The sequence below is a fragment of the Oryza sativa genome, chromosome 12 (genome assembly GCF_034140825.1).
Source record: "Oryza sativa Japonica Group chromosome 12, ASM3414082v1".
Classification (NCBI taxonomy): domain Eukaryota; kingdom Viridiplantae; phylum Streptophyta; class Magnoliopsida; order Poales; family Poaceae; genus Oryza; species Oryza sativa.
In genome coordinates this window covers 24,844,879-24,859,057 of record NC_089046.1, presented here as the reverse complement: position 1 = coordinate 24,859,057, position 14,179 = coordinate 24,844,879, and the positions used below count along the sequence as shown (strand labels likewise).

Sequence of the window (14,179 nt, the reverse complement as noted above, 5' to 3'; positions counted from 1 at the left end):
CTATCTTGATCAAGTTGACTAGTATCAAATGTAAGCTCTATCCATCACCAATAAAAAGCATCCATCCTCCCCAATGCTAACATCATCATCATCACACTTGCACAAAACAAAGGAAAGCTAAGATGGCAAGAACTCAGCTTCCATCTCCCAGCAAAAGGCTACCTAAAAAGTACAGGGCGGTCCTCCTCCAGTACGCTTATGACAGCAAGTCTCCCACTAAAGCAAAAAAGAAAAAAAAAATTGATGCCTAACAAGTTAACAGCAGATGGCCACAATATATCTGCAGTATATAACTCCATTATTGGCTCTTGAAAGGATAACACGACGCATAAAACAATTCTATTCGCCTCACCACTCCACTTTAGTTGTTAGTTCTCACTTGTCACTTCTCAGATCGGATTGTTATAATATCAATAGAAGTAACAAGAAGGATGCATGTCTTCTTCTTTCCATCACTATCTTTGAAAATAATAGTACTCCAAAAAGAACAGTGATGTAATTAACTAATTACTATTACTGCTGGTGCCTATATGTGCTGCTTATTGTGAATTCTGACCTAACCATCATGCTTTTTGTGCAAGTTAACTAATTTCAGAAAAGGTGAACTATGGTCTACGGTACATGGTAAAAAAAAAAACTGAATATTTTATATAGCTACTATTACAGTAGCATCTATCCCCAGGATGTTCAACAGGAGCACATACAAAGAAAGTATTGTAGGATTGCTTCTTATGGCCTAACCTAACCATCATTCTAGAGCCAGAAGCTGTGGGCTTGCCTGATTAGACTAGACCAAAAATCCTAACAAGATTCATGACTTTGTTAATGGGAAATCGCTTTCATCAAACCCCCTGACGAATAGTCAAACGGCGCCTGTATGAGGCATACCAGCCAATGGAAGAAAGCTTGTCATGGAAATTTCATGCCTTGTATCATGATTCTTGTTTTCTTTTAGGAAAAAGAGCAGGGGTACACACATCAACTAGTGAGATGTGTACAGGAAAAGATGACAGAAGCATATGCATTGTGCCTTGCCCCTGGGATATGTACAACCAGGGTAGCATAGCACCACTACAATGTATGCAAGGGCCAGGCAAGAAAGGAAGGAGAGATAAGCAACTAAAAGAGAGATCCACTAACTCCAGACAAAACTCTTTTACCTCCTGATTCCTCACAAAGACCCTCCACAAGCCTCAATTATTACCTCCCGAAAAAAAAAATTCCCCTCTGCCTTCTCCTACCTCGTCATCCTTTATAAAAGCCATCTGAAAACTGAAAGAAGATGCACCATACATGAGTTGCAAACCTGAGAGCCAGAAAGCTTGAACCACTTACATGGTAGGAGATGGAGCAGGCAGACGAGTCGTCGGTGAACAAAGAGAGCTCAGAGCAGCAGCAGCTTACCAGCGAGCAAGATGATGACGGCGCGACATGGCTGAGCCTCACTCTTGCCACACAGGGATCACCAGAAGAAGCAACAGCCGAAGCAGAAGAAACAGAAGCAGCAAACTGCTCGGAGTCTGAGGCTCCCAAGCCTTCTTCTGCACCACACAAGGTGTTCTCATGTAACTTCTGCATGAGGAAGTTCTTCAGCTCGCAGGCTCTGGGCGGCCATCAGAACGCTCACAAGCGAGAGCGGAGCGCCGCAAAACGCTCCTACCATGCGCAGAGGATGATGATGGGGCTGCCTCTTGAGGCACATGCTGCCTTTGTGCACTCCCTGAGAGTAAACCAGAGCTCAGTGATTCAGAAGGCAAGCCAGCAAGCACAGATCAGGACAGCACCAAGGTTTCATGAAGGCAGCATCAGCTGGCCACCGATTGCTTATGAGGAGGTGCCGAATTCGACATGGCCAGGGAGCTTCAGATTGAGATCACAGCCTTCAGACCAACCATCAGAACAGAGTAAGATAGACTTAAATCTCAGGCTTTGATAGGTTGATGTACAACTCTGACCAGTACATAAGTCCCTCCTCAAGCTTGTCCTTCTGAATAAATGAGTTTGAAGTAATCAATAGGTTCAGCTCACCATCAGATCAAAATCATATGGTGGTACTGAACTTCGAAGGTATTGTTGTTCATTTGGAATTCTTGGCAGAATTATTGAAAAAAAAATTCAGAGACAAGTTACTGCACTAATTTTATAGCTAGAAACTTATTAGCATGATCATAGTTGATTCAACTGTGAAGAAAGACATGCATTCCGCAGCAATTCTTACACGAAGAATATATCCCGTCTTTATCAGTAATTCAGTTATATTGCAAGTGTTCTCAATTTTTATTTCCCAACATGTAGCTGAAGTTCCAAAAAAAAAAACATTCAGAACAGTGGCGATCTTGTCCAATTCCTACAGGAAATGAACTGACTAATTTTAAATTCCAGCAAAATCCTATGAAATTCCAACGCACCAAAAGCTAAGAGGAAGGTAATTTAAGGTTGGAAAGGACAGTACAGTTCCTCTTTTTTTTATGGAAATGGTAGTGAAGGTGAAAGATTATCAATTTTCACTCATATGAAACACATTGCTAAGAAAAGTTTTGGAAAAGAAAAGGTAGTGCAGCTTATGTAGAAAAACTTCATGATGGAAAGGGTGGGGCGAAAGGAGAAAACTTTATGTACCTTTCAAGTTTCAAGTTGCACATATTTATAAGTAGAAAATTAGAAATGGCATCTGAACTACTCTAGGCTACTGTATTGCACGTAACACAAATGTAGGCATCACTTATAAGACAGAAACAAAAGTAGGAGGTCATTTCTGCTGCATTAGTTGCCCTGAAAGAAAATCAAGTTTGTGAATACACCACAGTACCACACCAAGTCCCTCAACACAGTAGTCTTCATAAGCCAACCGCATCAAATATTTCTGATGATTCATTAGCAAAGGCGCATGCATCTATATGTTAGATTGAACAAAATATGTTGATACAAAATTGTCACGGTAAATAGCACAAGAGGTGTCAACTTGTCGAGCATAACTGTTCAAGTCACCAGTGTTATTCAAGTCCATTTGTGATTCTACCCTTAAATAGGGAAAAGAAGGTACTGAGACTGTAACCGACAATTTCATAAAAAAAGATTAACAAAGGGAATGGACCAGCATATCAAACATTACAAGTTTTTCTCCCAACAAACCAAGACACCATGTTGTAAGTTATAATACAGAACTACAATTTTACAAAAACAGGAGAATGCCTGTTAGCCTGCTAGCGATTCAGTGGCTCCTAAATAGACTCTGAAATCTCCCCCTAAGGCTCAGGCTTTAAAACCATTCAGCATCTAAATGCTTAGAGCACTCTAACTTAGCTGAGAAGCTGCCCTGCAACTGTAATTCTTCCTTTATCTCCGGGAGCTCGAGACAAGCTCAGACTGTTAACATCGCAAAGTTGCAGACCAAAAACAGCTACTCTGTTAAATCTTGGAGGTATGACGCAGGGATATCAACAGGGGGAAGCAATGTTGAGACACACTTGAACTGTTCCAAATAATTGCAGAATTAGACCAACGCTACAATTATGACAATAATCTGATTAAGACTACATGATGCAGGACGTGCACAAACCTTGTGTTGCTTGTACTTGTCGCGAATTGCAGTTAAGTTTGAACATTTTTTTCTGAGCTGCAAGTCATGAATGGCCAAGATGCAATCCTTCAGTTCAGACACCTTGTATCCTGTCAACTTCTGCATCTTCTTGCTCTAGAACCACATGCAGTACAGTTTTTAGCCTTCAGGTATAGATCCACAGCAGCACTTTATACAGGGGAATAGTTTTTAGTTCTTACCCAAGGATTGGTGTACGGATCAATGTTCAGTTTAGCAACAAACACCACTGAGGCAGCAACCACCGATGGCAAGAACCGGAGACAGCCGTAGTCAAGTAGACTAAGCTCAGCAAGATAACTCCCCATGAACTCCAATAACAAGCTGGAGCGCTGCAACGAGTATACAAGAATCCGTCAGATACACCAATTTATGCACCCACAGAAGCAAAAGAGCAAGAATTAAATGACTAATATGATGAATCACACGGATTGATGCTTACCTTTTTGTCTTCCTGGCAAGATCTCGTGAACCGCCTGAAATTTAAGTGGAACAAAGGGGAAATGCACAAAATGAGTCATTCAGCCACGAATTCAGATTGGGAGCAAGCATTTGCAGAGGATTATGATCATTTGGGGGGGTCAGTATGCCCACCTGAGGAATGTCTTGATGGTAGGATTGCCCATCTCGAACTCGAGAAGCTTGAGTATGTCGCTCTCCATCTTGACAACCTCCTGCCTAGTGTACGTATTATCAGTGATGTAGCAGAAATCCTCCACATGAGGAGGGCTAATCTCCTCGTACTTCCTGCAACCACCACCACCACCATCCAACAACCAAACTCAATCCCCCAATCTCTGATGCAATGTGAGGAGACTAGAGGAAGAAAATGGCGGCGGCGGCGGCTTACGCAGCGATGAGCATGGCGCCGACGCCGAGGAGCTGCAGCCTGTTGCGCCTGAGCGGGTGGGCGGAGAGGTAGCGGTCGAGGTAGGAGACGGCGAGGTAGAGCGTGTCGGCGACGAGCTTGTACTCGTCGGCGACCTCCACCAGCCAGTCCACGAGGATGGCCCGCATGTTCGCCGTCACGTCCACCTGCACCGCCTCGATGTAGTCCGCCGCCGACTGCCTCCGCGCCTCCACCTGCGCCCACCCACCATCGTCGTCAGATCCCAAACCAAACCAAACCTAATCCATTCGAATGCAGATCGAAGCGCGTACCTCCATGGATCGGAGGTAGGTGTAGATGTCGGAGGCGTACTGCGGGTCCCAACCGGAGGAGGGCGACGCCGTCGACGTCGACGCGGATGACACGGGGGAGCCGCCGCCGCCGCCGCTGGGCGCCGCCGCCTCCGCGGCGGGCTCGGGCTGCTTGGACGACGGCTTGATGACGACGGGGTGGTGCGGCTGGCGGGGGGCGACGACGACGGCGTTGGAGAGGGTCGGGAGGTCGCTGAGCGCGACGCGCTTCCTCTTCGCCGGCGGCGCGCCACCGTCGGCGACGCCCGCGGCGGCCGAACGCTTGGCCTGCGCCCCAGCCGCCGCAGACGAGCGGGTGAGCCGCGCCGCGGAGGCCGGGGTGGAGTTCTCCTTGTCAGCCATCTCCTCCTCCTCCGGCGTGCGGCGGCGGGTGGGGCTAGGGTTTTGGGATTCGGAGCTCGAGGAGGAGGAGGAGGTTAAGTAGATTGGGGGAATGGGAGAGAAGAGCGCGAAATGGAGAATTCGAAAGGAGGGGAGACGCGCCTACGAGATGAATCGAATCCGATCTCACGAGGAGGGGGACGAGGGTTTCGTGGAATCGTGTTTCGCTTTTTTTTGGGGTTTTGGATTTTGGATTTTTGGGGGAATCTGGGGATCGCGGGCGGGATCTGGGGCTCGATGAGGTAGGGTTTAAAACTCAAATTACCCATGACTCGGCGCCAAAACCTTTTTTTACAGAGCTAGTAGTAAATGATTTTGCAGGTTATTACTGTAGTACTGTACTACTGTATTAGGCATTGGGAATTCCATGGAATTTAACTATTTGTCACTTTTAAGATTTTACTTATCCAAATGACTCTCTTAGGTCCACGTTTAATAATTTTCTACTTGAGAGTGGTAATTTCTTAAATATTTATCACTTTTACTCCCTCCGTCCTAAAATATAAGTATTAAGTATTTTGGAACTTTGACATACTCCGTCCTAAAATATAAGTACTTTTAGACTTCGATACATATACGGCGGTCGTAGGTAGAAGGAGAGGGGAGTGGCTCACAGGTGGGGCCCACGTTACTTTTCACGCGGACACATCACGTAGACAAAAGTGGCAAATAGTTAAAAAATTACCTCTTTTCAGTGGCAAATTTTTAAGCACAAATGAGGAGCATTTGGATAAGTGACGAACCTAAAAGTGACAAATAGTTAAATTCCCCAGGAATTCCAACCCACACAGCCCAGAAGAATCCAACATTTTTTTTCTGAGGTAGACGAACTCAACTTTTACAAAGGAAAAAAAAAGAGATTCTTTTACAAAAGGAAATAGAATGGAAAAATTAAGAGATCTTTTTACACAAGGAAATATAAGAGTTTTACATACATACTACTAGTATAATGTTATATATACAGGATGCAACACCAACGTTGCTACAACCAAAATACCAGTACATCGGTGAGGAAATACTGTATACTAACTCCAGGATTTGTACACATAGCACAACACAAACTAACAAGAAGGTGAAAAGCACATTTAACCATGATGAAATGGTTAATCCTATATGGAAATCTGACGCTACTGAGCAACCCAACCTGGTTCGAGCTACTGCAGGGACCATGACCTGACCTCTACCTTGGCCATCCATGGGTTTGCTCCTCTTCTCCCTCTCCTATGTATCCCCATACTAATGTTGCAGCATCCAAATTGGATCGATTCGCATGATGCTTGAGAGTTTCCTGTTTCCGTCTTTGTCATGCAGAAGTAGTTCGTTCAGCTGACAGAAGCTTTGCAGAGCATTTGCTGTTGCTACCAGACTAGGGGAGATCATGAATGTGCATCACTGGAGACTGCCAGGAGGTGCATCAGCTCAAGCCGGCACTCCTGACCTCGGATGTAATGGCCCAGCATCATGCACCTGAACAGCCATCGCGGAATCACAAGGTCAGAACGTTGTCAAGTATCGGTAGGCAGCACAGGTAAGGAACTGCTATTATTACCAGAATAATAGACGGGCAAGACGGTCGCGAGGAATAGATATCAGGGGCTGAAATGGGAGGGACACGTCCTCCACGAGCTCAGTGAATTCATCGTCCTCCTCCATCCCAAAATTTACAGCTCCACCCGCCATGTTCTCTGAGGTCGGAGAGCGATTCGTATGCATTTTGGGGGAGAGAGTTGCTAGCAGACCATGTACCACGGAGTAAACAGCTTCTTCCACACCAGGGCAGGAAGACTCCGAGAGTTCAACAACCTGTTCAAAATGGTTATTAGCTCAAATTGAAACAAAAAGGTGCCCCAGGAAACTGGGAAACTTCATCTTGCTTTGATTGCTATTTGCTGTTTTTGTTCACATGGCATCCAACAAGAGGAAATATATTAGTTGCGGAACTCAAAAGGCCAGAAACAGAACAACCTTCTCAGGTGACAGCGATCTCAAGTAATACAGCAGCTCGTTTTTCTCTTCTCCAGCAAATTGCTGCATTTGTTGGGAAGAATTTTTCTTCTTAAGTTCATGTAGCTCCTGCAAGGTTAAAAATAATATAAGAATACAATCAAATTCTGAATTGGTAGTTTTCAAGTGAAAGCTTAAACCTGCAAAGATGTTAAAGAATACCAATGGGATTAACCTACAGTTCAAAGGGAAGGTGAAGTTGACCTCTAATATTACACTAGCCAAGCTTGCACTAAGCAGAGATTCTTGATACAGAAAAAAGTGTGAAATTAACGAGCCATGAAATTTTCACTGTGCATAATAGGTATGACAAGATTGGCAGATATATGCAGGGCAGTCAATATACATATGGCCATCACTACCAATCATCTATGATCATCCAATCAGGTAAGACTGTAAGAGATGGTTATTACCTTTTCCATGGAATCCAAGCGAGATTGCATACCGAGAATGAGTTTTTTTGCTTCAATACTTAAGCTACCTAGTCCATCCATATTTCCACATAATTTTTCATCTGCCATTTCTGATTCGATTGTCAAGCCTACATCTTCTGGTAAGCTGAGAAACATAGAAGGCCTTCCAACACTGTGAATTTCTTCACAGCTATCTCTTTTCTTGCATTCAGTTTCTTCTTCAGAAAACTCCAGCGTTCTTTCAAGGGAGAGTCTGTACTGAGCATTGAATAAAGTATACCTGGAACAAAGGCAAAGTGACATTAGAAATTAATTTTCCTTGGCACATGCAAATCACCCCATCAAGTGTTTATGCTAAATGCCAATGAGAAAAATAAAATAAAAAAATATGTAAATGGTCTGGCCTTTCTTCTAAGTTAAGTGAAAGCATTCTATTTCACCATACCAACAATTATGGGTGAAAAGGAATTTGATGCCATCAAAAAGGTTAATATTTATTTCTTCTTACTTTTTTGTGAGGAAGAAGGTTAGCAATTCAATCTGAAATTTTGAGGAATCAAGTTTAATTTGAATGAACACCAAGCTGATACCAAGCAACTTATATCTGTCATCTCCTTCGTGAAATTATGAAAAGGAATGCACCCTTTAAGAGCAATTAACAGGGGTGGAAGAATAGCTAGTTCCAAAGAAAAATGGGATGTGACTATGTGAGTGCTGAAGCAATAGTGGTAGATTGTATGGGTAACAATTTCCAGGTAGACCAGACAAGGGTGTACACTTGGACTATATGCTCGAGGAAAACCAAAACTACTAGACACTGTACACTAAAATCTCATTGGCAGAAATGCTGTAGGAAAAGGTTTGGAGTTCACAATTCACACCCTCAAGACATGCTTTGACATACCACATACATGAACGAAAGTGCTGCGATTGTCCTGACGAACTCAGCATAGGGAAATAGCATTTGTATTTCATGCATATAGATGATAGACAAGAGCTATGCTACAGCTGGCCACCAATAGCTGGCCACGCTACATAATTATTTATCTTAATGCATTGACCTAAAACTACACGCTAAGTCATTTGCTACTTTCCTGTGCACATTTCAAAAGGTGATCATGCTTAAATCTGACTTCTTTTGACCAACTAGAATCAACAATAATCAATACAGTGGATGAACATGAAAGCTAAGTTTCGGGCAGAAAAGCATACCCTGTCATTATTGAAGATGCCAACAGCTTGAAGAAAGGATTCCAAAGGGACTCTATGACCACATGGAACTGATCGGATGGAAGAAGGCCCAACATGCCTGAAACAGTCCTCTTCATTGCATCCACAGTTTCAGAAGGAACATCTTTTTGGATTATGCTTAGATCCAAAGGTTCTATGTCTTTTATCAAGTTCCAAAGGGCAGATCTCTACAAGCAAACACAGGAGCATCACGATAATGAAAAGTGACAATACAGAAATTCAAATAGGACCAAAAGATGCTAATGCTCTCATCTAGATAAGTTTGACAGTAGGGGGATGACAAGCATATATTCTTTGTTGGTGAAAGCTAAATAACATCCTCACACTTGTGAGGAGAGACATTCTAACTTTTGTTGTTGCTCAAGCATGCTGAATTACTTCTCCATCACTGCCATCCAACTATGAGAGGCTAAATAATGTGTATGCATACTCAAAAAAGTTAACCATATTAGCACTCGGATGCACTTTTAGGAAGCTTTATACTGCTCAAGGGTTAAGACAAACTGTGTGCCAAGATTAGTACCCAGCATGACAAACTATCCAATGAGAAAGATAAAGTTGCAGCTTTGCGCATCGACGCTAGTATCGTTTACTTTTGTGTTGCCGACTTTAGGAACATTTACATCTCTAAATGAACAGATCTATATACGGTTCAAATCCTTCCAATCCCCCATCACTTCGCTCCAATCCAAATCCCACACCAACTAACGCAAATCATACATACCACCTACTGCTGCTCAATCGAGTATTTGCAAAAGGCTGAAAGCTATCGTTTCATACTTTCGCCTCGATTCTTCTGTTTCGTATAACATGGAGGAGGAACATGGAGTTTAACCCCCTCGGCTGTGCTCGCTCGCTCACCTCCTCGTAGGCGCCGCCGCGGAGGGGCCTCCCGCGCGCGTGAAGCTCGTCGGGCGAAGACGACGACGCCGCCGCCGCCGCCACCCCGACCCCGGCAAGCCCCCTTCGCCAGACGCCACGACCCGCCACCGCCACGGACGAGGGAGGATGACGAGCCCCGAGGAGGAGGAGCTTCCTCCCCACCGCGGACGACGACGAGGAGGCCCCCCGCGTCGGCGCGAGTATGCCGGAGGATATCGGCATGTGGTGACGCGCCCGCCGTCGCGTTCGCCGGCGGCGAGGGGGGCGGGAGGCTTTCTCCTTCCTTTCCCCCCTCGCGGGGGTTGGGTATGTGGGTTGGTGGTGGGCGCCTCGCTGGCAGGGGTGAGGAGGCGATGCGCGTGACTGCGCTTAGCTGGACCCACGCTGTCTCTGTCTCTCTCACTTCCATGTGGGCCCCACGGCGCGTGGGTGCACGTGTGACGTCGTACGCCCGCCCGTTGATATTTTGGCAAAGATTTGTTTGGGTTCGTTTTACGGCAATATTGTTTCGTTTATTCTTTGAATTTGTTTGGAGAGCTTAAGATTCTGAGAAACAGCTGATTGAAAGCCAGCTTCTGATAATTTAAAAAAGCTGGGTTTATCAGCTTTTGACTTCCAGTTCATTTTTTGGATTCTAATAACTACATCTTTTTATAATCTGGACCAAAAGTTGAACTATATGAGGAGCTTATGATTATGTAAGAAACTGCTGCAGCTAGAAGCTCCCCAAACAGACCCATATTTACAAACGAAAATAATTTGTGAATAAAACTTTTTTTATATATGTATCTTTAGAAATCTAAAAGCAAAGATTGAAAAATAAACTTCGATAAAAAAACTTTAAAATCAACTCTAAATTTAATATTGAAATTTTAAATTTTAGCTGATAAGTATGAATTGAATTCTGAAAAAAAAATACGACTAGAAGGTGGCGGCGTTTAAGTGTACCTGGACTTGTTCAGCTGCACGTAATCTTGGCTGCGATCTCCCCATAAGAAAAAGGAAATATCATCACAAACTCGTTTTGGTCCAAAGAAGGAAAATATATATATTAATTTATTAGTGTACCGGTTCAGCACGTTTTAGCTTTGTGGTATTTTAGTTGAATTTCCAGTGTTAAATTTGGTCAAATTTTGCTGAGTAATCATGGATTATAGAACATGGTTTTCAAGGTTTGTCGTGCCTAAGTTAGAATGGTCAGTGGCTACCTTTGTCCATAAATCCTTTCTCTGCTAAAGGAAAATTATACTCAAACTTTTCAATCCATGCACTTAGTTTAAGAATCGAGTGATGCTTGCTTCGGCCTTTTTCTGCTACGTGACCGATAAAAAGACGCACGGTATAATAAATAGGTAATTTTCCTATAATGTAGTGATAGAGTATTTTATTCTTGCTGCAAAGCTGGATGGTTTTACACTCTTGATGTATCTTTTTTAAATGCGGTAACCTTTAAGATTGGTCGAATATCGTGAGATACAGTAAAAAAATATTTATATATACGTAATCAAGACCGACATAGATATATAAATCATATATCTATAATTTTCATGCAAAGCTCAATTATATTCTAAAATGGCATGTGTCTGTTGTTTTTCTTTTGTTAATTGAGCACCGTCCAAGTGTCCATCAAGTATCATCTCTTTGGTCATTTTGATTGTACAGTATTGTTTTTGGCCTTTTGGCAGGCACAGGATGCTCACTGTGCTCCTCCGGTTCACCTCAACCGTCCATCCCCAATTCCAGAGGTACAATCAACGTGAACAGGGATAAGATGGATGCTTGGTTGTTCAAACATTGGACAAGGGAATCATTAGGTTATCTCCAACAAAGAAACCTTGTCCAGTGTCCATGGTGTGGTGATGTCGATGGATTTACATGATACACCATGCTTTTTTTATTCAGATACTTACTACTCTGTAAAAAAAATGAATTTCTATCTACGAGCCTAAACACACATGTGCGTCCAAGTTCATATGTAGGATTGGTCTTTTTTAGATGGAAGGGGTAGTTTATGTTGGAACTTTGGTCATAATTCGGCATATTTTAATCCAAAATAACAAAATAATAAATATGATATTTACAATGGGATTTGATCCAGTGATAGTGGTGAATGTAATCAACATGAGCATGCTTAATGTAGAATAAGCATCAACAATCACATAATAACACAATGTTGACATTGCGATGAACATTAACAGTAAAACTTCTAATTGAAATAATGTAAGAAGGTTATACCCCAAGAATGGTCCTCCGCTGGAGTTTGAGGCAGTATTGCCTCCGTTGGTGTTGACGGGAGCCTCCTTCTCCTTGTATCCAGTGTTGCCGTTGTCTCCAGTGTTCGACATATTGGTGAAGATGAAGTAGATGTTGACGAACAGTGAGTAGTCGCGCGTTGCGCTCCCCAAAAACCTGATAGCCCGCCCGTCCGTGCAAACGTCGCAGCAGCGCGTAGTTTCGGAGGCCTACTCTCCCAACGCGTGTGCACACACTCGTCGGGATGGGATTACCGTAGCAGCAACAGCGTTGGAAAATGGATGAAAGTGTGTCTCACTATTCTCGCGGGAGATCAAATCCATTCTCATTTTATAAGAGGAATGGAAGATGAAGAGTAAGAGTCATGGAATAGAAAGAGGAATAGAGCAACTAATTGTCATCAACTAGCCATGAACCATCCTCCACTACACAACCATCAACCAACAATCAATTAAGAGTAATTGATGTAAGTTACCAATGGAATAGGAAGAGGAATAGAGCAACTAATTGTCATCAACTAGCCATGAACCATCCTCCACTACACAACCATCAACCATCCATCAATTAGGACTAATTGATATAAGTTACCAATTCCCTAATCAAATGGATTAATTCTCAAAACTCTTCATCCCATTGATATACCATAAAAGAATGAATACACATGAATTCCTAGCATAATGAGCCTTGGAATTTATTTGATTTAATTGTTTTAAATGGATCAATTACCCAATTAAATCTATCAATCCACACCAAATTTCAAGGCTCATGAGAATGCTCTCTATTCCATAGCAGCTTTTATATACCAGTGTTTCGGTGAAGACTGTTAAGTTGAACTTTCACCTAGAAAAGGAGCTACACCTGACCACAACTGAACAATGGACTATGCCTTGAATTGTCAGTCTTGTGCAGTTAGGTTTCACTCAATTCCATAACTGATACTAGGCAACCGTTAGTATTCCCTCGGGTTGGAGCTTATAAGTCATACTCCAGGCCTTTCATGAGTATCTAGAGATCACTCAAATCTCATAGACTGTGACTTCTAAGATGTTCTGCAGGTCAACATCGCTGCTTAATGAAAGCCACTCGGAACACATTGAAGCATAAGCCATCCTACCATACAGAATAGAAGAGAAGTACATCATGAAAATGAGCCCATTTAAGGGTCTCTTCTCTCGGTTACACAATAGTTTGTTTCGCCATCCAAATTCACGGGATCTCCGATCACAATGGACAGGTTTCCACTATTGTGCAACTCTAAGTGGGTCTCAAGCCCATTTCCCTCGATGCATTGTCTATCACATTACGTGGTAGCCCCTTGGTAAACTGATCTGCCAGATTTTTAGCTGTCTGGACATAGTCCAGTGCTATCACTCTGGAGTTTTTCTGCTTTCTGACAGATTTCAGTCTTCTCTTTACATGCCTAGATGACTTCATGTTGTCTTTCGAACTGTTCACCTTAATAATCACTATTTGATTATCACAGTTCATTAGGATAGCTGGCACTGGTTTTTCAACCACCGGCAAATCCATCAGGAGTTCACGAAGCCACTCGGCCTCAACTGTGGCAGTATCTAGTGCTGTGAGTTCTGCTTCCATTGTTGACCTCGTTAAGATGGTCTGCTTGCAAGACTTCCAGGAAACAGCGCCACCTCCAAGTGTGAACACATATCTACTTGTGGCCTTTATCTCATCAGCATCAGATATCCAGTTTGAGTCACTATACCCTTCCAGTACTTTTGGGTAACCAGTATAGTGAATTTCATAGCTCATTGTACCCTTTAGATAGCGCATGACCCTTTCCAGAGCTTGCCAATGATCATCTCCCGGATTTGAAACAAACCGGCTCAGCTTGCTCACAGCAAATGAGATGTCAGGCCTCGTTGCACTAGCCAAGTACATCAATGAACCAATGATTTGGGAGTATCTCAATTGATCCCTTGCTATTCTTCGGTTTTTCCTTAATAGCACACTGGAGTCATAAGGAGTTGGAGCTGGCTTGCAGTCACTATAACCAAAGCGACTCAAAACCTTGTCCACATAGTGAGATTGCACAAGTGTAATCCCACCCTCATCTCCTCTCAGTAGCTTAATGTTAAGAACAACATCAGCCACTCCCAAATCCTTCATTTCAAAGCTTTTGGACAAAAAGTCCTTAACCTCCTCAATCACATTGAGGCTGGTTCCAAAAATCAATATG

At 43.1% G+C, this 14,179-nt stretch overlaps 3 protein-coding genes across 3 annotated transcripts; 1 reads left to right on the top strand and 2 right to left on the bottom strand.

The window, feature by feature from the left end:
• The first annotated feature begins 1,284 nt into the window (after positions 1–1,284).
• On the top strand, positions 1,285–2,316 carry LOC4352643 (zinc finger protein 7). The gene has a single exon (NM_001423599.1). It carries the CDS (start codon positions 1,346–1,348, stop codon positions 1,931–1,933), a length of 588 nt encoding a protein of 195 aa, NP_001410528.1. The 5' UTR covers positions 1,285–1,345; the 3' UTR covers positions 1,934–2,316.
• Positions 2,317–2,972: 656 nt separating this feature from the next.
• On the bottom strand, positions 2,973–5,184 carry LOC4352642 (cyclin-A3-2-like). The gene is made up of 7 exons (NM_001423598.1): positions 4,760–5,184; positions 4,449–4,681; positions 4,193–4,345; positions 4,041–4,074; positions 3,781–3,930; positions 3,560–3,694; positions 2,973–3,472 (listed from the first exon to the last, which is right to left on the bottom strand). Exons 1-7 carry the CDS (start codon positions 5,138–5,140, stop codon positions 3,401–3,403), a joined length of 1,158 nt encoding a protein of 385 aa, NP_001410527.1. The 5' UTR covers positions 5,141–5,184; the 3' UTR covers positions 2,973–3,400.
• Positions 5,185–6,046: 862 nt separating this feature from the next.
• Positions 6,047–10,064, bottom strand: LOC4352641 (uncharacterized). The gene is made up of 6 exons (NM_001423596.1): positions 9,709–10,064; positions 8,809–9,014; positions 7,597–7,876; positions 7,145–7,252; positions 6,729–6,982; positions 6,047–6,646 (listed from the first exon to the last, which is right to left on the bottom strand). The coding sequence occupies exons 1-6, from the start codon at positions 9,949–9,951 to the stop codon at positions 6,556–6,558; spliced, it is 1,182 nt and encodes a 393-aa protein (NP_001410525.1). The 5' UTR covers positions 9,952–10,064; the 3' UTR covers positions 6,047–6,555.
• Positions 10,065–14,179: the final 4,115 nt, after the last annotated feature.

Coding starts and splice junctions, on each gene's coding strand:
- LOC4352643 (NM_001423599.1), top strand. CDS start 1,346: ATGGAGCAGGCAGACGAGTCGTCGGTGAACAAAGAGAGCTCAGAGCAG.
- LOC4352642 (NM_001423598.1), bottom strand. CDS start 5,140: ATGGCTGACAAGGAGAACTCCACCCCGGCCTCCGCGGCGCGGCTCACC. Junction 4,682..4,759: donor CCTACCTCCGATCCATGGAG/GTACGCGCTTCG, acceptor GGGTGGGCGCAG/GTGGAGGCGCGGAGGCAGTC. Junction 3,695..3,780: donor ATCCGTACACCAATCCTTGG/GTAAGAACTAAA, acceptor ATGTGGTTCTAG/AGCAAGAAGATGCAGAAGTT.
- LOC4352641 (NM_001423596.1), bottom strand. CDS start 9,951: ATGCCGATATCCTCCGGCATACTCGCGCCGACGCGGGGGGCCTCCTCG. Junction 7,877..8,808: donor GCATCTTCAATAATGACAGG/GTATGCTTTTCT, acceptor CCTTTGTTCCAG/GTATACTTTATTCAATGCTC. Junction 6,983..7,144: donor GATCGCTGTCACCTGAGAAG/GTTGTTCTGTTT, acceptor CATTTTGAACAG/GTTGTTGAACTCTCGGAGTC.